The sequence below is a fragment of the Mustelus asterias genome, chromosome 2 (assembly GCF_964213995.1).
Source record: "Mustelus asterias chromosome 2, sMusAst1.hap1.1, whole genome shotgun sequence".
Classification (NCBI taxonomy): domain Eukaryota; kingdom Metazoa; phylum Chordata; class Chondrichthyes; order Carcharhiniformes; family Triakidae; genus Mustelus; species Mustelus asterias.
The window spans coordinates 125,815,150-125,839,843 of NC_135802.1; the positions used below are offsets into that span (position 1 = coordinate 125,815,150).

The 24,694-nt window shown below is 45.1% G+C and overlaps 2 protein-coding genes across 7 annotated transcripts in view; one reads left to right on the plus strand and one right to left on the minus strand.

Moving 5' to 3' along the window:
• hivep1 (HIVEP zinc finger 1) overlaps positions 1–14,947 on the minus strand; it is a 326,912-nt gene extending 311,965 nt beyond the window's left edge. For 4 of the 6 annotated variants that reach the window (XM_078241037.1, XM_078241051.1, XM_078241030.1 and 1 more), the window contains exons 1-2: positions 13,995–14,047; positions 12,070–12,189 (exon numbers count right to left, since the gene is read on the minus strand). In XM_078241037.1, the coding sequence (XP_078097163.1) occupies positions 12,070–12,109 (40 nt within the window). In that variant the 5' untranslated portion in view covers positions 12,110–12,189; positions 13,995–14,047. Of the gene's footprint in view, positions 1–12,069; positions 12,190–13,994; positions 14,048–14,386; positions 14,553–14,810 lie in introns of those variants that run through there. The other 2 variants (XM_078241026.1, XM_078241018.1) reach the window with 2 other exon arrangements.
• A 1,933-nt stretch (positions 14,948–16,880) lies between these two features.
• LOC144511083 (androgen-dependent TFPI-regulating protein-like) overlaps positions 16,881–24,694 on the plus strand; it is a 237,261-nt gene continuing 229,447 nt past the window's right edge. The window contains exon 1 of the mRNA XM_078241060.1: positions 16,881–16,922. Within this exon, the coding sequence (XP_078097186.1) occupies positions 16,907–16,922 (16 nt within the window). The 5' untranslated portion in view covers positions 16,881–16,906. The remainder of the gene's footprint in view (positions 16,923–24,694) is intronic.

Genomic DNA, 24,694 nt, shown 5'->3' on the forward strand with positions numbered 1-24,694 from the left:
TATGAGGTATCCAGTTACTTATCCAATCAGCCAAATTTCCCTCTATCCCACACCTCCTTACTTTCTTCATGAGCCGACCATGGGGGACCTTATCAAACGTCTTACTAAAATCCATGTATATGACATCAACTGCTCTACCTTCATCGACACACTTAGTTACCTCCTCAAAAAATTCTATCAAATTTGTGAGGCAAGACTTACCCTTCACGAATCCGTGTTGACTATCCCGGATTAAGCTGCATCCTTCCAAATGGTCGTAAATCCTATCCCTCAGGAACTTTTCCATTAACTTACCGACCACTGAAGTAAGACTAACCGGCCTATAATTACCAAGGTCATTCCTATTTCCTTCCTTGAACAGAGGAACAACATTCGCCACTCTCCAGTCCTCTGGCACTATCCCCGTGGACAGTGAGGACCCAAAGATCAAAGCCAAAGGCTCTGCAATCTCATCCCTTGCCTCCCAAAGAATCCTAAGATATATCCTATCTGGCCCAGGGGACTTATCGACCTTCAGGTTTTACAAAATTGCTAATACATCTTCCCTCAGAACATCTAGCTCCTCCAGCCCATCAGCCTGTATCACACTCTTGTCCTCAAAAACATGGCCCCTCTCCTTGGTGAACACTGAAGAAAAGTATTCATTCATTGCCTCTCCGATCTCTTCTGACTCCATGCACAAGTTCCCACTACTGTCCTTGACCGGCCCTAACTTCACCCTGGTCATTCTTTTATTCCTCACATAAAAGTAAAAAGCCTTGGGGTTTTCCTTGATCCAACCTGCCAAGGATTTCTCATGCGCCCTCCTAAGCCCTTTTTTCAGCTCATTCCTTGCTACCTTGTAACCCTCAATCGACCCAACTGAACCTTTTTTTCTCATCCTTACATATGCTTCCCTTTTTTCCTCTTGACAAGACATTCAACCTCTTGTGAACCATGGTTCCCTCACTCGGCCATTTCCTCCCTGCCTGACAGGGACATACCTATCAAGGACACACAGTATTTGTTCCTTGAACAAGCTCCACTTTTCATTTGTGCCTTTCCCTGACAGTTTCTGTTCCCATCTTATGCTCCCTAATTCTTGCCTAATCGCATCATAATTACCCCTCCCCCAATTACAAACCTTGCCCTGCCGTATGGCCCTATCCCTCTCCAATAATGAAAGACACTAAATTGTGGTCACTATCACCAAAGTGCTCTCCCACAAACACTTGGCCCGGCTCATTTCCCAGTACCAAATTCAATGTGGCCCCACCTCTTGTCGGCCTATCCACATACTGTGTCAGGAAACCCTCCTGCGCATACAGTACAAAAACTGCCCCATCCAAACTATTCGACCTATAAAAGTTCCAATCAATATTTGGAAAGTTAAAGTCACCCATGACAACTACCCTGTGACCTCCACACCTATCCATAATCTGCTTTGCAATTTCTTCCTCCACATCTCTATTAGTATTTGGGGGTCTATAGAAAACTCCTAACAACGTGACCGCTCCTTTCCTATTTCTAACTTCAGTCCATATTACCTCAGTAGGCAGATCCCCCTCGAACTGCCTTTCTGCAGCCGTTAAACTATCCTTGATTAACAATGCTACGCCTCCACCTCTTTTACCACCTTCCCTGCTCTTATTGAAACATCTATACCCCGGAACTTCCAACAACCATTCCTGTCCCTGTTCTAACCATGTCTCCGTAATGGCCACAACATCGTAGTCCCAAGTATCAATCCATGCTCCAAGTTCACCTACCTTATTTTGGATGCTCCTTACATTGAAGTAAACACACTTCAGCCCACCTTCCTGTCTGCCGGTACACTCCTGCGACCTTGATACCTTCCTCAGTACCTCACTACACTCAACACTGACTTCCGGACTACAGCTCCTTTTCCCATCCCCCTGACAAATTAGTTTAAACCCCTCCCGCCCCCCGAAGAGCCGTAGCAAATTTCCCTCCCAGGATATTGGTGCCCCTCTGGCTCAGGTGCAACCCGTCCTGTTTGTACAGGTCCCACCTTCCCCAGAATGTATTCCAATTATCCATGTAGCTGAAACCCTCTCTCCTACACCATCCCTGCAGCCACGTGTTTATCTGCACTCTCTCCCTGTTCCTCAACTCGCTATCACGTGGCACCGGCAACAAACCAGAGATGACAACATGGTTTGTCTTGGCTCTCAGCTTCCACCCTAGCTCCCTAAATTCCTGTTTTAAATCCCCATCCCTTCTCTTACCTATGTCGTTGGTACCGATGTGTACCACGACTTGCGACTGTTCCCCCTCCCCCTTAAGAATCCTGAAAACACGGTCTGAGACATCACGGACCCTGGCATCTGGGAGGCAACATACCATCCGTGAGTCTCTTTTGCTGCCACAGAACCTCCTATCTGTCCCTCTAACTAACGAGTCTCCAACAACTATTGCTCTCCTGCTCTCCCCCTTTCCCTTCTGAGCAACAGGGATGTACTCAGTGCTGGAGATCTGGTCACCGTGGCTTACCACTGGTAGGTCGTCCCCCTCAACTGTATCCAAAGCGGAATACTTGTTGCAGAGGGGAACGACCACAGGGGATCCCTGCACCGACTGCTTCCTCCCAGCCCCTCTAACCGTCACCCATCTATTTTCATTCCTCAGAGTACCTATATCCCTGAAGCTTTTATGGCCACCTCTGCCTCCCGAATGATCCAAAGTTCATCCAGCTCCAGTTCCCTAACGCGGTTGAGGAGCTGCAGATGGGTGCACTTCCCACAGGTGAAATCAGCAGGGACACTGACGGCGTCCCTCACCTCAAACATTCTGCAAGAGGAACATTGCACTGCCTTCACTTCCATCCCCTCTCGATAACTTGCTAATACAACAAGAAAGAAAGAGCTTACCTGCTCTCACTCCGAGTCTTTTTTTTAAGTTAGAGGAGGGGGGAGGGTGGGAGACTCCACATATGTAGTGTCTCGGGATTCCTCCCCGTTCAAATTTAATGGGCAGAAACCTTCCCAGGCCTCTCCGCTGCCTACTTCGGGTTTCCTGTTTAACTGAAAAAACTCCGCTAAAAAGGTTAAAAAATCAATCTCTCTTACCCTCAGCACTCCTGACATGAATCACTCCCTCTCTGCTTGCTCCGGTGGAAGAATGAGCCCCTTGTGTCTGTTCCAACCAAAAAAGTGAAAAAGGAAACTAGCCGCTCATTTTAATCTGATATTCCATCACCTGGTTCGTAGTCTTGTCGGTCACAGCACTCTAGATGCAGATCTAACAGGTATCTTTTAAATTAGTTGAACATTTCAGCCTCAACCACAAATTTAGGCAGTGAATTCCGACGCCCACTACCTTCTGAGTGAAGAAGTTTTTCCTCAAGTCCCCTCTAATCTTTCTAACAATCACCTTAAATCTTTGTCCCTGGTAGTTGACCCGTCAGCTACAAGAAACAAGTCTTTTCTGTCTAGGCCCCTCATAATTTTGTAGACCTCAATTAGGTCACCCCAGAGCTTCCTCTGTCCCAAGGAAAACAGCCCATTCCCAGTCAATCTCTCCTCATAGCTGCAATTTTCAAGCCCTGGCAATGTTCCTGTAAATCTCCTCTGCACTCTCTCCAGAGCAATTATGTCCTTCCTGTAATGTAGTGACTAGAACTGTACACAAAACTCCAGCTGTGGCCTAACCAGCATTGTGTACAGTTTCATTATTACATTCAATATCTCACATATGCTTTCTTGACAATCTTGTCCACCTACCCTGCCATCTTCAAGGACCGACCTATGGACGTGCACTCCAAGGTCTCCCACTTCCTCAATCACTCTCAACATCTTTCTATTTATTGAGTATTCCCTTGCTTTGCTTGCCCTCCCCAAATGCATTACCTCTCACTTTTCCAGATTGAATTCCATTTGCCACTTCTCTGCCCACTCAATAAACCATTAATATAATTCTGGAGTTGACAGCTATCCTCTTCACTATCAACTACACAACCGATTTTTCTGTAAAAACTTATTTGTCAAATGCCCTTGCTTGGGAAGGGAAATAAGATGGAATATCATAAAATTTAAAAGTGCAACAGACACAATGATAGTTTTAGTGCAATTTATGTCATTAGACTGTATACTTAGGAATGAAATAGGTCTCTGAATCACAGAACTCAGTTATATTTAGACAAGATCAGATATTGGTGAAGGCAGGTTCAGTGTGCTGCACAGACACACACTCCATTGCAACAACTGGTAAACCAAGGTTCTTGATCGGAACGCAATCAAAGAAAATTTAACACTAAGCCGCATAAGGAGATAATAAATCAGATGATCAAAGGTTTAGTCAAAGAGGGAGGTTTAAAAGCTCATCTTAAAAAGGAGAACAGGAGGTAGAGGTGAAAACATTTGTCGGAAAAGGGCTGAAATCCAGAGCTAAAGGCCTTTGAAACTGAAGACACTGCCCGCCCATGGTGGAATTATCAAAATTGGGGACGTTGACTGAGAATGAGGGAAGCACAGATATTTCAAAAGGAGGAGATTTTTTTTTAATTTACTTGTGGTCGTCACTAGTTAGGTCAGCATTTATTGCCCATACCTAATTGCCCTCAAGAAGGTAGCAGCGAGTTGCCTTCTTCAACTGCTGCAGTCCCAGAGGGGTTTGATACACCCACAATGCTGTTGTGGAGGGAGCTCCAGGATTTTGACCCAGTGACTATGAAGATATGGCAAGATATTTCCAAGGGTCAAGATGGGGAGTGACTTGGAGGGGAACCCGAGGTGGCGTTCCTAGGTATCAGCTGCCCTTGTTCTTTGAGATGGTGGCGATCATGGGTTTGGAAGGTGCTGCCCCAGGAGCCTTGGTGAGTTCCTGCAGTGCATCTTGTACACGGTACACACTGCTGCCACTGTTCATCAGTGGAGGGATTGAATGTTTGTGGAAGGGGTACCAAATCAAGCAGGCTGCTTTGTCCTGAATGGTTTCGGGCTTCTTGAGTGTTGCTGGGGGTTTGCATTTATCCAGGCAAATGGAGAGTATTCCATCACACTCCTGACTTATGCCTTGCAGATAATAATGCCTTGCAGATAATGGGAGTCAGGAAATGAGTTGCTCATTGAATGGTGCCGAGCTTCTTGAATGTCGTTGCAGCTTGCATTTATCGAGGCAAATTGAGAGTATTCCATCACACACACTCACTCTTGACTTGTGCCTTGCAGATGGTGGTGGACTGGCTTTGAGGACTCAGCCTTTGACCTGCTCTTGTAGCCGCAGTATTGATATGGCTAGTCCAATTCAGTTTCTAGTCAATGGCAACTCCCATGAGTTTCTAAAGTTACTCACAAGTAGGCTTATATACACACTGCAACAAAGTTACTGTAAAAATCCTCTAACACTCCGGTGCCTGTTCAGGTACACAAAAAATTTGGCATGGCCAATGCACCTAACCAGCACATCTTTGGACTGTGGGAGGAAACCAGAACACCTAGGGGAAACCCATGCAGACACGGGGAGAACATGCAAACTCCACACAGACAGTGACCCAAGCCAGGAATCGAACCTGGGTCCCTGACGCTGTGAGGCAGCAGTGCGAACCACTGTGCCACCATACTGGCCCTAATGATTTTGATGGGGGATTCAGCAGTTGCAATGCCACTGATGCAATGCCACCAAGCAATGATGGTTTGATCCACTCTAGTTGGAGATGGTTATTTGCCTGGCACTTCTGTGGCACAAATGTTACTTACCACTTGTCAAAAATAGAGATGGCAAGCCCATGGAGGACTCTGAAAATAACATGAGAATTTTACAATTGAAGAATTGCTTAACTTGGAGTCAAAGTAGGTGAGCAAGCACTGAAATGATGGATGATCAGCATTGCTGAGAGTTAGGACACAAGCTGCAGAATTTTGGACAACTTTATGAAGGGTAGAACATAGGAGGCCAGTCAGGATGGAGTTGCAATACTTGAGTCTAGAGAACCAATGCATGGATGTGTTTCCAATAGCAGATAAGTTCAGGCAGTTACTGAATCGGGTGAGGATACTCAGGTGGAAATAGGTGTGCTTAGTGATAAGTGTGGATTTGCACTTTGAAGCTCATTTCAGGTTCAATTTCTTTATTCGTTTAAGAACCATAGAAAATTACAGCTCAGAAACAGGCCTTTTGGCCCTTCTTGTCTGTGCCGAACCATTTTATGCCTAGTCCCACTGACCTGCACTTGGAGCATATCCCTCCACACCCCTCTCATCCATGAACCCGTCCAAGTTTTTCTTAAATGTTAAAAGTGACCCCGTATTTACCACTTTATCCGGCAGCTCATTCCACACTCCCACCACTCTCTGCGTGAAGAAGCCCCCCCTAATATTCCCTTTAAACTTTTCTCCTTTCACCCTTAACCCATGCCCTCTGGTTTTTTTCTCCCCTAGCCTCAGCGGAAAAAGCCTGCTTGCATTCACTCTATCTATACCCATCAAAATCTTATACACCTCTATCAAATCTCCCCTCAATCTTCTACGCTCCAGGGAATAAAGTCCCAACCTATTCAATCTCTCTCTGTAACTCAGCTCCTCAAGTCCCGGCAACATCCTTGTGAACCTTCTCTGCACTCTTTCAATCTTATTTACATCCTTCCTGTAACTAGGCGACCAAAACTGTACACAATACTCCAAATTCGGCCTCACCAATGCCTTATATAACCTTACCATAACACTCCAACTTTTATACTCGATACTCCGATTTATAAAGGCCAATGTACCAAAGGCACTCTTTACAACCCTATCCACCTGTGACGTCACTTTTAGGGAATTCTGTACCTGTATTCCCAGATCCCTCTGTTCAACTGCACTCTTCAGAGTCCTACCATTTACCCTGTACGTTCTACTTTGGTTTGTCCTTCCAAAGTGCAATATCTCACACTTGTCTGCGTTAAATTCCATTTGCCATTTTTCAGCCCATTTTTCTAGTTGGTCCAAATCCCTCTGCATGCTTTGAAAACCTTCCTCACTGTCCACTACACCTCCAATCTTTGTATCATCAGCAAACTTGCTGATCCAATTTACCACATTATCATCCAGATCATTGATATAGATGACAAACAACAATGGACCCAACACCGATCCCTGCGGCACACCACTAGTCACAGGCCTCCACTCAGAGAAGCAATCCTCCACAACCACTCTCTGGCTTCTTCCATTGAGCCAGCGTCTAATCCAATTTACTACCTCCCCATGTATACCTAGCGACTGAACCTTCCTAACTAACCTCCCATGAGGGACCTTGTCAAAGGCCTTGCTGAAATCCAGGTAGACTTGGTGAGGCCATTCATACTTTCCATGGATAAGGCTGTAGAGTGAGCGAGCTACCTGCTTGAACACCTGCAGTCAGTATGGTATAGGTACACCCACAGTGCTGTTAGGAATAAAGATTCAAGATATTGAATCAGCAACCGTTAACAAACAACAATATAGTTCCAGGTCAGCATGGTGTATGGCTTGGAAAGGAACTTGGAAGTGGCTGTCTCCCATTGCCCTTCTAGGTTATGAAGGTCATAGGTTTAGAAGGGGCTGTTGAAGGAGGCTTGGTGAGTTGTTGCAGTGCATCTTGTAGTTGGTACACACTCTGTTCATCAAGGATTGCATCGAGGCTCCTGTGTGTTGTTGGAGCTGCACTCATTTAGGCACGTGGAGTATTCTATCACAATCCTGACTTTGTGCCTTGTAAATGGTGGCCAGGCTTTGGGGAGTCAGGCAGCAAGGAACACACCACAGAATTCCCAGCCATTGACCTGCTCTTGTAGCCACAACATTTATCGGGTTAATCCAGTTCAACCTCAGGTCAATATTGATAGCGGGGTTTCAGAACGGTACTGCCATTAAGTATTGAGAGGCGATGGTTAAATTCTCTTTTGTTGGAGACGGTCATTCCATAGCACTCGTGTGGCATGAACGTAACTATCCACTTCGCAGCCCAAGCCTGAATGCTGTCCAGGTGTTGCTGCATGTGGGCACAGACTACTTCAGTATGTGAGGAGTTGTGAATGCTGTTGAAGATTGCACAAACATCTGACCTTATGATGGGGCAAAGGTCATTAATGAAGCAGTTGAAGATTATTGGGCCTACGATGCTATCCTAAAAGCCAGTGATGGCCTAGAACCAAGATGATTGATCTCCAGCAACTACAGCCATCTTCCTGTGTGTCCAGTATGACTCCAACCAATGGAGAGTTTTCAATGATTCACATTGACTCCAGTTTTGCTAGGGCTCCTTGATGCCACACTCAGTCAAATGTTGCTTTAATGTCACTCTCACCTCTGGAATTCAACACTTTCATTTGAGATCTGAAGTAGTGTGGCCCTGGCAGAACCCAAACTGAGCATCAGTGAACAGGTTATTGCTGACTAAGTGTAATTTGTTGACACTGTCAAGGACACCTTCCATCACTTCGCTGACGGTCGAGAGTAGGCTGGTGGAACATTAATTTGCCGAGTTGGATTTGTCCTGTTTCTTGTCCACATTGCCAAGTAGATGCCAGTGCTGTAGCTGTACTGGAACAGCATGATTAGGTGTGCAGTTAATTCTGGAGCACATGTCTTCAATATGCTTGCCAGATGTTGTCAAAGCCCATAGCCTTTGCAGTATCCAGTCTATTCAGCTGTTTCTTGATATCATGTGGAGTGAATCAAATTGGTTGAAGACTGGTACCTGTGATGCTGGGCAACTCAAGAGGAAGCTGAGATGGATCATCCAATTAGCACTTCTACCTGAAGATGGTTGAAATTGATTCAGCTTTGTCTTTTGCACTAATGTGCTAGGCTCCCCCACCATAAAGGGTCGAGATATTTGTGGAGCCTCCTCCTCTTACAGTTTGTTGTTTAACCTTCCACCATCATTCGCGACTGGATACAGCAGAACTACAGCTTAGATTTGATCGATTTGTTATGGGATCACTTAGCTCTGTCTATTACATGCCATCTAGACTGTTCGGTAAACAAACAAACCTGAATTCTAGCTTGACACCTAGTATCAACACCTCATTTTTAGTTATAAGTGATGCTGCTCCTTGCTGCACCAGGATTGATCCCCTAGCTTGATGGTAATGATAGGGATGGGGACATGCTGGGCCATGAGGTTACAGATTGTGATTGAATATAATTTTGCTGCTGGTCCACCGTGTTGCAATGATGCCCATCTTCTAGTTGCTACGTCTGCTTGAAATCTACCCCAGTTAGCATGCTAGTGCCACACAACACGATGAAGGGTATCCTCAATGTGAAGATGTGACAATCTCCCAATGATCACTCCTACAAATAATGTCATGCAACTACGATAGGCATGTGAGGACATGGTCAAATAGGCTTTTCCCTCTTGTTGGTTCCCTCACCACCTGCCGTAGAGCCAGTTTGGTAACTACACCCTTTAGGCCTCAGCTAGTGGTGGGGCTATCAAGCCACCTTTGGTGATGGGTAATGAAGTCCCCCACTCAGTGTACATTGTGTGCCCTTGTCATCTTCAGTGCTTCTTCAAAATGATGTTGAACATGGATGAGCACTGATTCATCAGCGAGGGAGGATGGTGTGTGGTAATTCGTGGAGGTTTCCTTGCCCATGTTTGACCTAATGCTATGAGACTCCATGGGGTCCAGAGTCATTGTTGAGGATTCCCAGGGAACTCCCAACCAAATATATACTATTATGCCACCACCTTGGGTAGGTTTACCCTGTTGGTGGGACAGGACATACCAAGGGATGGTGATGTCTGGGAAATTTCTATCAGGTATGATTCTGTAAGTATAACTATGTCTGTTGCTTGACATATCTGTAGGACAGCTCTCCCAATTTTGGTACAAGGCCCCAGAGGACTTTACAGGGTCAATGGCTGCATGTGCCTTTGCCATTTCTGATGCTTCGATCGATGCCAGATAGTTCTTCCAGTTTCATTCCTTTTTATCGTTTCTGTAATGGTTTGATACAAGTCAGTGGCTTGCTAGGTTATTTAAGAGTCAACCACATTGTTGTTGGTCTGGAGTCACATGTTGGCCAGACCAGCTTAAGGACAGCAGATTTCCTTCCCTAAAGGACATTAATGATCCAGATGGGTGTCATGCTACAGTATATTCTGAACTTCAGACTATTTTTTATATTTTAAAATTAATCACAAAAAGGATCAACTGACTAGAGGTGGCACAGTGGTTAGCACCACTGCCTCACAGCGCCAGGGCCCCGGGTTCAATTCGGGCCTTGGGTGACTGTGCAGCATCTGCACATTCTCCCTGTGTCTGCATGGGTTTTCTCCAGGTGCTCCAGTTTCCTCCCACAGTCCAAAGAAGTGTAGGTTAGGTGGATTAGCCATGGTAAATGCACAGGATTATGGGGACCAGAGAGGGGAAAGGGCCTGGGTAAAATACTATATCAGAGTTGGTGTAGATTCGATGGGTCGAATGGCCTCCTTCAGCACTGTAGGGATTCTAAGACCTTTGTGGATTGAAACTGTCTCTCCGTCTGCAGTAATTTGCTTTTATTTTGTCCAGAATAATGTTGACTCAATGTTGATGTTTTCCTGAAACTAATTCAAAAGGGTAATTTCAAACTGAATGGGTCATTCAGATAGAAAGACACTAGCTGACTCAAACTCGCAAGACATGAAAATCAATACAATAGGTATAATTGAGCTAATCGCCAACTTTATTTGAAAAGGGGCTTAGAACTTGACAAATGTCACATCGAGCAGAAGCCATTTTGTTGGTTACTTTTAAAATAACAGCAAGGAGCTGTTCTGCAGAAAGCAGTTTAAGACAAATAGGATTTAGTGAAACATAAATTTTAATGTAAGCAAAGAATTTGGGCAATCTCCATTCAAAGTGTGCCAGATGCAACTCAGTTACAGCGCTTCGTTGGCTTCACTTTGGTGTCAGGTCAGATCACCAAAACTGCAGTATCGGTGTAATATTGTGATACCTCTAATGCCAAGTGCATTTTTAAAAGACAATGACCAGATCTTACTTTCAATGATAATGGAGAAACAAATTGCCCCCATTGAGGATACATAGAAGCATACATAGAAGCAGGAGCAGATTGTTCGGCCCTTCAAGCTTGCTCCTCCATTAATTATCATGGGTGATCATCAAATTCAATACTCTGATCCCACCTTCCCCTCCCCCAAGAGCTATATCTAATTCCTTCTTGAAATCATAATGTTTTGGCCTCAACTACTTTATGTGGTAGTGAATTCCAGATTCACCACTCTGGATGAATAAATTTACCCCTTAACCTCAAATCATGACCCCCCAGTTCTGGACTCCCCCACCATCGGGAACATTCTTTCTGATTTCACCCTGCCTTATACTGTTAAAATTTTGTAAGTCACCCCCCTCAAATTTTCTGGCCTCCAATGTATATAATCCTAACTGACTTGGTCTCTCCTCATATGACAGTCCTGCCATCCCAGGAATCAGTCTGGTAAACCTTTGCTGCACACCCATTAGAACATCCTTCCTCAGATAAGGATACTAAAACTGTACACAGTACTCCATGGGTGACCTCACCAACGCCCTCTACAATTGCAGTAAAACATCCCTATTCCTATACTCAAATCCTCTTGCTATGAAGGCCAAAATATCATTTGCTTTCTTTATGCCTGTACCCGCACGCTTAATTTCAGCGGCTGATGCATGAGGACACCAAGGTCTCACTGAGCATCCACTTCTCTCAATTTACACCCATTCAAATTATAACCTGCCTTCCTATTTTTACTACTGAAGTGGATAACCTCACATTTATCCACATTATTCTGCAACTGCCATGCATATGCCCACTCACTCAGCCTGTCCAAATCGCACTGAAGCATCTCTGCATACTCCTCACAGCTCACCTTCCCACCCAACTTTGTGTCATCTGCAAACTTGGAAATAATACCTTAATTACCTTGTCCAAATCATTATAATATAATGTGAACAAAACATCTGTACTTTTTTGTTTTAATTATAGCTTAAGGACTGAAAATACAATATTATGGCCAGTACAAACAAGTTGAACATCTCAGTAATGCTGCAATATGTTGAAAATAAGAAATTAGATCAGTAATTACACATTTAAGATTTCATAAATTCTTGGCAATTCTCACCTCTCAGAGGTTTTGGATTAACCTGTTTCCGACGTGGCATGTTCCAGCCTCACCAAAGTGAAAAGCGGAAGAGAGATGGCGGAAAGACCGCCAGGCACTGACCAAACACCATCAAAACAACTGCAAGATAAAAAAAAATAAGAATGACATAAAAATGAACATTTAAAATATTGTGGGGGTAGTGTAAAAGGAAGTATAAACTGCAAGCTGGTATTTATTTAGTGAGGTACAAAGCATAAGTGCTTTTTATATGGAGGAAAAAGATCACTCACTACAATAGAGAAACTTAGAAGACTGCAAAAAGTGTGTTAGAAAAATAAAACTCAGTATCAGAGCTTTCCCCACATACTACAGGGCAGAAAATGCATCTAAAAAGTTGTTTTCCTTCCTCCGCCCACTTCAAACCCATTCACAAATATTCAACACAGCCAGCTCCTTTAACCTGCATATCATATGACCCAAAGACAAACTTTTCTACAAAATAAAGGCATGCAGGGGAATAGAATATCATGGGCTTATGGTGTTTGCAATGTTCCGAATCATTTTCCAGATTTGCTGTATAATGTTTTCAAGCAAGGACAAAGTTGCTTCAGAGGATATTGATAATAGTGGCTACACTTCAAAATCACTTGTTTGAAAAGCGTTATGGGAAAGGAAAATATATTTTGTTTACTAAAAACCAATATGCAACTTACTCAAAGCACATGGATGTCCGAACAGGGAGATCAAAGACAAGGTTGGCAGAGCCATTAAAAATGACTACCAGAGCAGTGCTCTCAGCAAACAATCTCTGTAGGGTTTGAAGATTAAAGTGACACCTTTAAGAAAACAAAATTGCTTCCAAATCAGACTCCAGCTCTTATGAATCGAGGAGAATCAACATTAACCACAAGATTAAGTATTTTTTGTTGGAATATTCCCCCCCCCCCCCCCCCAGAGATGCAAAACCAAATTCCCATGGATTACGGATGAATTAGTTCAATTTTATAAATGAAATCGATTCAACAGGGCATTCACACTGTCAAAATGCCTACAACATACACTCTCATATCATGCTTCATCAACCCTGTCCTCAATCTTGAACTCTCATCCCAAGTACTTTAGTATCTGCCCTGAAACAAGAATTGGCCTCTATGTATCTGGACCTCAAATGAGAAATACTGTTAACTAACAGCATTCCATCTGTGACTCCAGAGCAAAAGGTCCTATGGCTATCAAATAAAAGGAATGGAAAAAGATTTGTGCAAAAAGTTCCTGATCATTACTGCTCCCTCTTTGGCAACGAATCTCACTGCAGAATTGCAGGACCAATTATTCCAGATCTTAAAATAAAATGAAGAACTCTCTGAAAGCAAGAACTGGTTGTGTCTACATAGAGAGGGGGAATGGTAAAGAAGACAGAAAGTGGTAGTAGAAATCAGGTGATGGTGAGAAAATTACACTGAAGGCACAGTGCCGGGAACAAATGAGAAGGCAGAATGGGAGAGGAATACAGACAAAAGATAATACAGGGTAGATAATGAGAGCACGGGTAGGAGAGAGGGAACACCAGATTTTACATACACGGTAAGAGTAGGAGGGACATATCACAGTTGGGAAGTCACCACACAGAAGGGGGAGGTCACACGGGAGGGGGAAGGGCAGGTCGAAGGAGCAGGTGGGGGGAGGGTCAAAGGAAGGGATGGGGATGAGGAGTGATCACACAGCGAAGGACTGAGGTGATTACTGAAGGGAGTAGGGGACACGGGGGCGGGGGGACAGACATGAAGGTGGAGGGGTCAGATGGGGGAAAGAGGGGAGCGAGCAGAAAAGGCGGCTGAACTGGCAGATAGTTTAGTGAGCGGGTCTCCTCCATTCCGCTCGCCACCTGAGCGGCTCCTAACACCCCCCCGCCCGCCCGCCCCCCGGGCAGGCCGCTCCCTCACCTCCTCCGCTCGCGGAGCTGGGGCTCAAGCGGCTGCCAGGCTGCCCCATGACGTCAGCGGAGCTCCCGCCCCGCCTTCGCGTGCGCGGCTGGTGGAGTCACGTGGGGGACCCGCGAGCAACGACAACCCCGCCTATGGCGAAGGGAGGGGGCAGCTGATTGGCCGAGACCCCCCCTCAGTGGGGCCCCTCCGCGCAGAGCTCGGAGTGACGGATATCCCGGAGGTTCCTCGCTGTCAGCTCATGCTGTGGCCTTGGCGCGCGCGCACACACACTGGGCTTTCCCATCGCTCTGAGCACCTCCCCCGCCCTGCGAGTGAATAACCGCCAGCCCGCCCGCCGTCCTCTTTCTGTCCCACATGCCCAGCGCCGTCGCAGCCAAAGCCCTTTTTACCTTACAGCCTCGGCTTGGGCTGTGGCAAACCCCGACCGGGTAGCTTTGTAAATAAATACATCTATATTTGCAATGAGGAAGGCAGAACGGAATCCTCTCAAAGGCAGCAGCCAATAGTCGAGACGGGGAAGGCGCTGCCTTGTGAACTCGGAGACCCCCAAGGCCTGAACAGGCTTTCGATCCGGAAGCAATAAGCTAGTGCTGGCAGAAACCTTCCGCAGTTCTCACACAACACAACGAGACTGACAGGAATCTAACTCTGTAAATACCTACTGGAAAGATTCCCCCCCCCCCCCACGTCACCTTCTCAAATATCGGCCCTTCCCCAAATCTTGCAAACAAAGTTTTCAAGGCGATTGCGAGAATAATTAATTAGAACATCAATAACACTTCAACGTGGATTTTTTTAAACCGTTCACTTTACCCCGTGTGGTGAGGAAAAGGTGAGGATTTGGCACAGACGGTGGTGAGAGTGTGCACATTTATCGGGCAGATTTCTGTACACCGGTTGTGAATAATTCAGAAATTTCCAGATTAACACGTCAGCTTCCGATTTGAGTCAAAAAAAACAAAAGTTCTCAAATGTCCCCCTGGAGTCTTGAACGTGAATTATAGACAGTTCCAGTCATAACAAAACTCAGAAATTCACGCAGAAGCGGTTTGCACTGGAACTGCGAAAAAAATAAATCCTCGGCTCCCTTTGACTGGGGAAAGCGAAATCCTGGCCCAACACCACAACACAAACCAGCTGGGGGACAATTATAAACAGATTAGAACCACACCAGGCTGTGTGCTCACTTAGCTCGGTTACTGGTGAAGCTTAATTATAGCAACATTAAAAATGACACCAGACTTGATAAAGGTTGTCACCCAACGAGAATTCAAAAGGGAATTCCCCAGTTCCTGTTTGAGAAGCAGCTCCAGGAAATATTTCGGCCATTTTACATGTTTGAAAAAAAAAGAACCAAACCTAAGGGAGTGGAATTTTCACTTTTGTGAGCTGCAAAGATTTAATGATTTGGGACCCACAGCACAAATACTCCACAATTTGACAACGTTCAGTTTAAAGACTAAGCGGAATTTTCTATTTGTGAGGTGGTTTTGGTGGTGCCCCACTTTTCGGAACGGCTGGAATTCATGCCTAATTCTGCGTTTGGAAGCATATTAATTATGCACAGGCAATTATTCAGCCAAATCACTGGGTGCTGATTCATCAGCTGCCCCGTCAAAAGGTCCAGTCACCATATTTAAACTGCAGTTGAACACAGGCATCTCATTCTCTCCAGGAGATTGTTATAGATGTCTTCCACGCACAATAAAGCAGCACCCCACTAGGCCCATAAGGTCTTGATCAGAGAAGTGTGCTTGCACAGGCATGTCCTGTATTCCAGTGATGGCTCTAGGAAGCACACCAACCTCACCTCTCCAGCCTGAGAGGTCAATGTGGCTGGCAACTACCAAAACGCCATCCTATACAGGAACAAGATAGACAATCGCATCCACTCCACCAGGGTAAGTCATTCTTCAACTCCCTCTCATATCAAACTCTCATCATGTCATAGTGCACTCAAATGGCTGCTCTCTTGAGGGATTGCACACATCTATTATTAGGGGACACAAATCAATGCTCATTCTTTAGGAGACTTTCATATCACCATCACCCCATCCATCATGTTGCTCACAATCCATCCTCTGGTGCTTCTACAGAGGGCTCACCACACACAGAGGAGACATGTATCTTACCCAGTCTTTGTTCCATCCCTCCTCATTACAGGCCATCTTCATACAGAGCAAGTTTGCACAGAACCGGCAAGAAAGATCACTGACCGAGGGATGGCCAACATCATTGCCCTCACTGAGATTGAAGTTGGCTGGAGAGGACAGGGATCGTTTCTGTAGGAAGGGAAATTGTTTTGTCCCACCAATCTTATACGGATCACAGTTCCATTACATCCTGACAATCATAGTGAGTCATATGCAGTCTTATATTTTTCTTGCTCATCAGCTGAAACTCTTCTCTATTTTCTTGGCAGCAGCAGATTGAAGCCCACAAGGCAGCTCAGCATCAGTCCAAGCCTCCAGAAACTTCCAAAGAGGAAGCTCTGGGAGAACCATCACTGCGCTCACCCACACCCTCCACCAGTATAGAGATATACAACTTGGTGGGACACAGCTTTACATTAGGTTTGGGATCAATCTCTGGTGAAAAGTCCACATCTCCTGGACTCAGAGGACTGCTGGAGAACAGTTACCTGCTCAGTCCGAGTCAGATGATGAACCTGAACCTGAGAGCAAATGTCAACTCAATACTAGAGATGCAACATCAGGCAGAGATTTGTCAGTCACTCAGCCGACTAGAGTGAACAATGGAGGAGACTGTGCACATTCTGTCTGATGTTGTGGTTCGGCGCCTGAGTTCTACTTGGCCTAGTGCCTCGAGACCTCCATGAAAAGGTTGGCAACCACAATGGAGACCTTGGTCTAGCAGGTATTCTGGATTTGCACTCAGCCCTGCACTCCATGGCCCCACACCCTGGTGAATACCATCAAGGGGCGGCACGGTAGCACAGTGGTTAGCACTGCTGCTTCACAGCTCCAGGGGCCTGGGTTCGATTCCCGGCTTGGGTCACTGTCTGTGTGGAGTTTGCACATTCTCCTCGTGTCTGCGTGGGTTTCCTCCGGGTGCTCCGGTTTCCTCCCACAGTCCAAAGATGTGCGGGTTAGGTTGATTGGCCATGCTAAAATTGCCCCTTAGTGTCCTGGGATGCGTAGATTAGAGGGATTAGTGGGTAAAATATTCAGGGATATGTGGGTAGGGCCTGGGTGGGATTGTGGTCGGTGCAGACTCGATGGGCCGAATGGCCTCTTTCTGTACTGTAGGGTTTCTATGATTTCTATGACTTCTATGATTTCTAAGATATAGGTGACATGGATATGAGGAACCTTGACCACCCTCCAAGTGCACCATCTCTGTAACAGGTCAGTGCGGGGCACCAACAGGGAGAATGAGCGTCAGCTGGACACCCCGAGGGGCCTCCACTCACGGTGTACAGCCATTCACTTTCCCTCCCACCTATGACCCAGCAACTCCAGTTGCTAAGACCACAGAGGGCACATCTGTCCCTGTGCAGGAGACCCTTATCAGTCCAGGGCTCCTCCAGGCCTCAAGCCACCAGAGGACATCTGCCAAGGTTATCACATGATGTGGATACAATTCTTCACTCACCTGAAGAAAGAGCGACACTCGGAAAGCTTGTGCTACCAAATAAACCTGTTGGACTTTAACCTGGTGTTGTGAGACTTCTTACCAAGATTATCACAGACACCAGGCAGGTTGCCTCTACCTCTGCCGTGGGTGTCAGGGCTGCACCCAGGCTTAGTGATAGGTTTAAGAAAGTTAAGAAATTTTGATGTCATTTTTGGGTCATGGGCGTTCTATCACTGCAGTGAAATTGCTCTTTTGTGAATATGCTTGATGGTTATGTGAATGTTTTTGTCAATTGAAGACATTGTGATTTAGTACATTAGAATCTGCTTATGTCGAAGTTTCGCCATCCACCCTCTCACTCAGTGGCGGTGACCCACTGTGAGATTAACATTCCTGTGAAGATAACCTCACTTGAACTAGTCTCATCCATATGTGATACCAGGAAGATATGTTTAAATCTTTATTTGATGTAAGCGTTTCTAGTCCTTCTTCCTCAAAGAACAGCATTGAGTGAGGGCAGCTCATCAGCATTGATATTGTAGCTGCATTTGAGTATCTTTAGTTGTAATGGCAGAAGAAAGGACATGCATGGGAGGAGGAGGTCCCACCCATGTCCTCATCTCAATGGCAGCAGTGTTTGCATCATTATATAGTAGAGAAAGATCACATCGCTGCCTTTCCTCAGTGGACTCTGTTCCCAGAGTGAGCACATCCAGAGGACCAATGTAGAGATCATGGCCTAGCAATTTACGAGGCCAGAATGTACAAGTGTGAATGCTGAACTCATTCTCACTGTTTACTGGTTGAACATTCCCTGAGATGAAAGGGAATGGCATTAAGGTCTAGGAGAGATCCAAGAGAATCAGAGGGCACAGGTGAGTGCACTAAGGAGAAGGTTCTGAGGAAACTGAAAGGTCTGAAGGTGGATAAATCACCTGGACCAGATGGACTACTACCCAAGGTTCTAAAAGAGATAGCTGAGGAACTTGTGGAGGCATTGGTGGTGATCTTTCAGGAATCACTGGAGGCAGGAAGGGTAAACACAGTAAGAAGTTTAAGAACACCAGGTTAAAGTCCAACAGGTTTATTTGGTAGCAAAAGCAGCACAAGCTTTCGGAGCCCCAAGCCCCTTCTTCAGGTGAGTGCTGGGCTCCGAAAGCTTGTGTGGCTTTTGCTACCAAATAAACCTGTTGGACTTTAACCTGGTGTTGTTAAACTTCTTACTGTGTTTACCCCAGTCCAATGCCGGCATCTCCACATCACGGCAGGAAGGGTCCCAGAGGACTGGAAAGTGGCTAATGTAACACCGCTGTTTAAGAAGGGAGGGAGGCAGCAGATGGGAAATTATAGGCCAGTTAGCCTGACTTCGGTCATTGGCAAGATTTTAGAGTCTATTATTAAAGATGAGATCGCGGAGTACTTGGAAGTGCATGATAAAGTAGGACTGAGTCAGCATGGTTTCGTCAAGAGGAGGTCATGTCTGACAAATCTGTTAGACTTCTTTGAGAAGGTAACAAGGAAGTTAGATAAAGGAGAACAAGTGGACATGATTTATTTAGATTTCCAGAAGGCCTTTGACAAGGTGTCGCACAGGAGACTGTTAAATAAGTTAAGTGCTCATGGTGTTAAGGGTAAGATCCTGGCGTGGATGACTGGCAGAAGGCAAAGAGTGGGGATAAAGGGTATTTTTTCAGGATGGCAGCCAGTGACCAGTGGTGTGCCTCAGGGGTCGGTGCTGGGACAACAACTTTTCACAATATACATTAACGATATGGAAAAAGGAACTGAAGGCACTGTTGCTAAGTTTGCAGATGATGCAAAGGTATGTAGAGGGACAAGTGGTATTGAGGAAGCAGGGGGCTGCAGAAGGACTTGGACGGGTTAGGAGAGTGGGCAAAGAAGTGGCAGATGGAATACAATGTGGAAAAGTGTGAGGTTATGCACTTTGGAAGGAGGAATGGAGACATAGACTATTTTCTAAATGGGAAAGTGCTTAGGAAATCAGAAACAAAAGGGACTTGGGAGTCCTTGTTCAAGATTCTCTTCAGGTTAATGTGCAGGTTCAGTCGGTAGTTAGGAAGGCAAATACAATGTTGGCATTCATGTCGAGAGGACTAGAATACAAGAGCAGGGAGACCCCATTTGGAGTATTGTGAGCAGTTTTGGGCCCCGTATCTAAGGAAGGATATGCTGGCTTTGGAAAGGGTCCAGAGGAGGTTCACAAGAATGATCTCTGGAATGAAGAGCTTGTCGTATGAGGAACGGTTGAGGACTCTGGGTCTGTACTCGTTGGAGTTCAGAAGGATCTTACTGACAGGATACTGCAAGGCCTGGATAGAGTGGACATGGAGAGGATGTTTCCACTGGTAGGAAAATCTAGAACACAGTAAGAGTTTTAACAACACCAGGTTAAAATCCAACAGGTTTATTTGGTAGCAAATACCATAAGCTTTCGGAGCGCTGTTCCTTCGTCAGATGGAGTGGAAATGTGCTCTTTTCCATTTCCACTCCATCTGACGAAGGAGCAGCGCTCCGAAAGCTTATGGTATTTGCTACCAAATAAACCTGTTGGACTTTAACCTGGTGTTGTTAAAACTCTTACTGTGTTCACCCCAGTCCAACGCCGGCATCTCCACATCAGGAAAATCTAGAACCAGAGGGCACAACCTCAGGCTAAAGGGATGATCCTTTAAAGCAGAGATGAGGAGGAATTTCTTCAGCCAGCGAGTGGTGAATCTGTGGAACTCTTTGCCGCAGAAGGCTGTGGAGGCCAGGTTATACCGTCACATTGCTCAGTTTGTGGCAATATTAAAAAGGCTGACACAACATTGTGAGTTTGGCAAGTCATTAGAAGATTCTCCAAGATTGTCTAGTTTGTGGTCTCCAATGGAACTGGCTGTTAAAGGAGCTTCACCATTTGGTGCAGGAATGAAGATCCGCAAGTTGGGACCTGCCTATTAGAAGTCAAAACAGTAACCAGCTTGTCACAGATGTGCCAAAATGGGACTTTCAGTGAGTGAATGCTGGAGCAAGGATAGTCATTGTGGGAATTGTGGCAATATTGGTCACATTACAAAAGCTTGTTGGGCTAGACTAGCTTCCCCTGAGAAGAATATTCAGAAAAAGTATCTGGGTACTTTCAAGAAGAAGAACAAGTTGCATTCTACAAAATGAATTTATAACATCGATGAAAATATATTTGGAATCTACATGTGCAAACTACATCTTTTTCTTTTTGTTCAAAACCTACACGCCTTAACACAGAATATTATAGCACTCTAGCTCACCTTGATCATGTCTCTTGATCAGGCCTTCTGCTGGAGCTTTGCTCGGCGTCACCTCACCCTCCTTTACCTACTCCATTACATTAGAACCCTGAGAAAAACAGCATTAAGCTCTGGATCCATTTGTTCTTCTTTGTTCATTATTTATTTATTCCGAGGATGGAGGGGTTGACATATAAAGAGAGATTAAGCAGTTTGGGCTTGTACTCGTTGATGAGAGGGGATCTGATCGAGGCATATAAAATTTAAAAAGGGATTGATAAAGTAAATGTGGACCAAATGTTACCTCTTATAGGACAATCTAGAACAAGAGGTTACAGGTATAGGTTGCAAGTCATAGATACTGAGATGAGGAGGAAATACATCTTGCAGAGGTGATGAATTTGTGGAACTTGCTGCTCCATAGTGCAGTAGAGTCTGAATTATTGAATGGTTTCAAGAGGAAGATAGACATATTTCTAATAAAGAAAAAGGGGAAGAGGGATTATGGGGAACAGGTGGGGAGGTGGATTTGAAACTAGGGGGAGATCAGCCATGATCTGATTGAATGGCGGAGCAAGCTGGAAGGGCTGAACTTGTCTAGTTCTGCTCCTAATTCCTATGTTGTTTCTTCTCTCTGAAATTAAACATGGAAGACATTAATGATTAAAGGGTCAAGAAAGTGAAGCTGATAGTAAGAAACATACAGAAACTGTAAGGGTCTATAGTTTTTCTTGCCTTACTTGCATGTGTCTGATGCAGCCTTCTCCCTATGATGCTAGCACACACATCATGGTGAGCAAGAGGGCATCCCAGAAATGTAACATCTGAAAAACTGCTTGGGATGATAAAGTGTCAATGAGATCAGTGCTCCAATTTGAATTGGCAATCGAATGCTCATGATCGATGAGCACCCTTTGGCCCGCTATGAATGTAAATTCTGGTAAACACATGACTGGCATAGAGTCTAGAGTTTTACAGCACAAAAAGAGGCCCTTCAGCCCATCATATATGTGCCGGCCATCAAACACCTATCTATTCTAATCCCATTTTCTAGTACTTGGTCCGTAGTCTTGTCTGCTATGGTGTTTCAAGTGCTCACATAAATGCTTCTTAAATGTTGTGACAGTTCCTGCCTCTACAACCCTTGCAGGCAGTGAGTTCCAGATTCCCACCACCCTATGGGTGAAAAAGTGTTTCCTCAAATCCCCTCTAAATCCTTAACTTAATTCTATGCCCCTTGGTTATTGACCTCGCTAAGAAGGGGAAAAGTTTCTTCCTATCTACTCTATCTTTATCCCTCGTAATTTTTGACATCTCGATGAGGTCCCTCCTCAGCCTTCTCTCAGCCTATCCAACCTCTCTTCATAGCTAAAATGCTCCAGCCCAGGCAACATCCTGGTGAATCGCCTCTGCACCCTTTCTAGTGCAATCACATCCTTCCTGTAGAGTGGTGACCAGGACTGCACACAGTACTCTAGCTGTGGCCTAATGAGTGTTTTATAACCTCCCTGCTTTTATACTCTGTGCCTTGACTAATTTAGGCAAGTATCCCATATGCCTTCTTAACTACCTTATCTACCTGTTCTGCTGCACTCGGGGATCTTTGGACATGCACCACAAGGTTCCCCTGGTCCTCTGTACTTTCTAGTTCATTGTGCATTCCCTTGCCTTGTTAGTCTTCCCAAGATGCATCACCTCACACTTTTCCAGGTTAAATTCCATTTGCCACTGTTCTGCCATCTAACCAGCCTGTCTATATCATCCTGTAATCTAAGGCTTTCCTCCTTGCTATTTACCACACCACCAATTTTAATGTCTCTGTGAACTTACTGATCATACCTCCCACATTCACATCTAGATCATTAATGTACACTACAAACAGCAAGGATCTCAATACCAACACCACTGGAAACAGGCTTCCAGCTCCAAAACAACCTTCAACCATTGCCCTCTGCCTCTTGCCATTGCCCTCTGCCTCTTGCCACAAAGCCAATTTTGGATCCAATTTGCCAAATTGCCCTGGATCCCATAGGTTTTTACCTTCTTGATTTGTGTCCCATGCGGAACCTTGTCAAATGCCTTACTGAAGTCCACGTAGGCTACATCAACTGCACTACCTTCATCTGCACACCTCGTCACTCCTCAAAAAAATTCAATCAAACTTGTTAGACATGATCTCCTCTCGACAAAGCCATGTCAACTATCCTTTGTTAATCCTTGCCTCTCCGTGTGGAGATTAATTCCGTCGCTCAGAATTTTCCAATAATTTCCCTACCATTGATATTAGACTCACTGGCCTGTAATTACCTGTTTTATTTCCCCTACTTCCCTACTTGAATAATGGTACCACATTAGCCGTCCTCTGGCACCTCTCTTGTGGCCAGAGAAGATTTGAAAATTAGCTTCAGAACTCCTGTAATCTCCTCCCTTGCCTCACATAGCAGCCTAGGATACATCTCTTCTGGGCCTGGGGTTTTATCACTTTTAATCCAGCTAGTCCACTAACACCCCCTTCTTTCTAATCTGTTCAATTATAATCATGGTTCCCCTCCCTGCTTTCTATACCTACATTGTCCTTCTCCATAGTAAACACCGATGCAAAATACTCATTTAATACTTCACCTACAGAGGTACACTGAGAGGCCCACACAGAAGTTGTCACTTTGGTCCCTAACGGGCCCTACTTTTTCCCTGGTTCCCCTCTTGCCCTTGACATACTTACAAAACACCTTGGGACTTTCCTTTATTTTGCCCACCAGTGTATTTTTATGCCCCCTGTTCGATCTCCTAAATTTTTTTAAGCACCCCCTGCATTTTCTGTACTCCTCTAGGGCATCCACTGTTTTTCCCCTGTATCTGCCAAAAGCCTCCCTTTTTTCCTTATCCAATGCCGTATATCCCTTCACACCCAGGGTTCTCTAGTCTTTTTGGTCCCACCCTTTACTTTTACAGGAGTATATGTTGGCCCTCTACTCGCTCTATTTCCTTTTTTGAATGACTCCCACTCCTCTGTGGATTTTCTTACAAGTAGCTGATCCCAGGGGGACAGAGCACATTGACCTCCCTCCAGGTGCCCCTTCTCTTCGAGGAGTCAGGGATAAACCTTCAAGCACACAAAGGGAGGAGGAACTCCAGCCAGACACCACAGCAACATCCAACTTGACACTCCAAGGATGTCCTACTGCTCCAAATCCCCTGTTCCAGTGACTCCACAACTGCAGCATGACAGGTCAAGCAAGCTGCACTCTCCCCAGACCAGGAGACCCTGAGTCATGCCAACAGAGGACGCACACCAAAATAATCTCAGACAACAGAGCATAGTAGTCAGCTGGCTGACTACATCTCTGCTGCAGGTGTCAGGGCTGCACCTAGATGGAGCAGTAGAATATAAAAAATTAAGTTTAGAATGCACAAAGGTAGTATGGGTGTTCATTCATTGTATATACTCTTCACTATTGTAAGTATATTTTGCACTTATCCCTCTCAAGGTCTCAATGGCTAATCAATGTGATAAAATGTCCTATGTTCATTCAAGGATCAAAAATGTAACCCCCACCTCCAATTAGCTCCCATCTAAATTCCTCAGTTTCATTAAGTCTCATTCAGTCACATGAAAACTAAGAGCAGTACCAGGCCATTCGGCCCTTCAAGTCTGCTCTCTCATTCAATATGATCATGGCTGATCCTGGATCTCAATGCCATACTCTCACTTTCTCCCATATACTTGATGCCATTAAAATCTTCAAAATGATCTTATCTCTTTCTTGAATACATTCAGTGAATTGACCTCGAAAGCTTTCTGTGGTAGAAAATTCCATAAATTCACTACCCTTT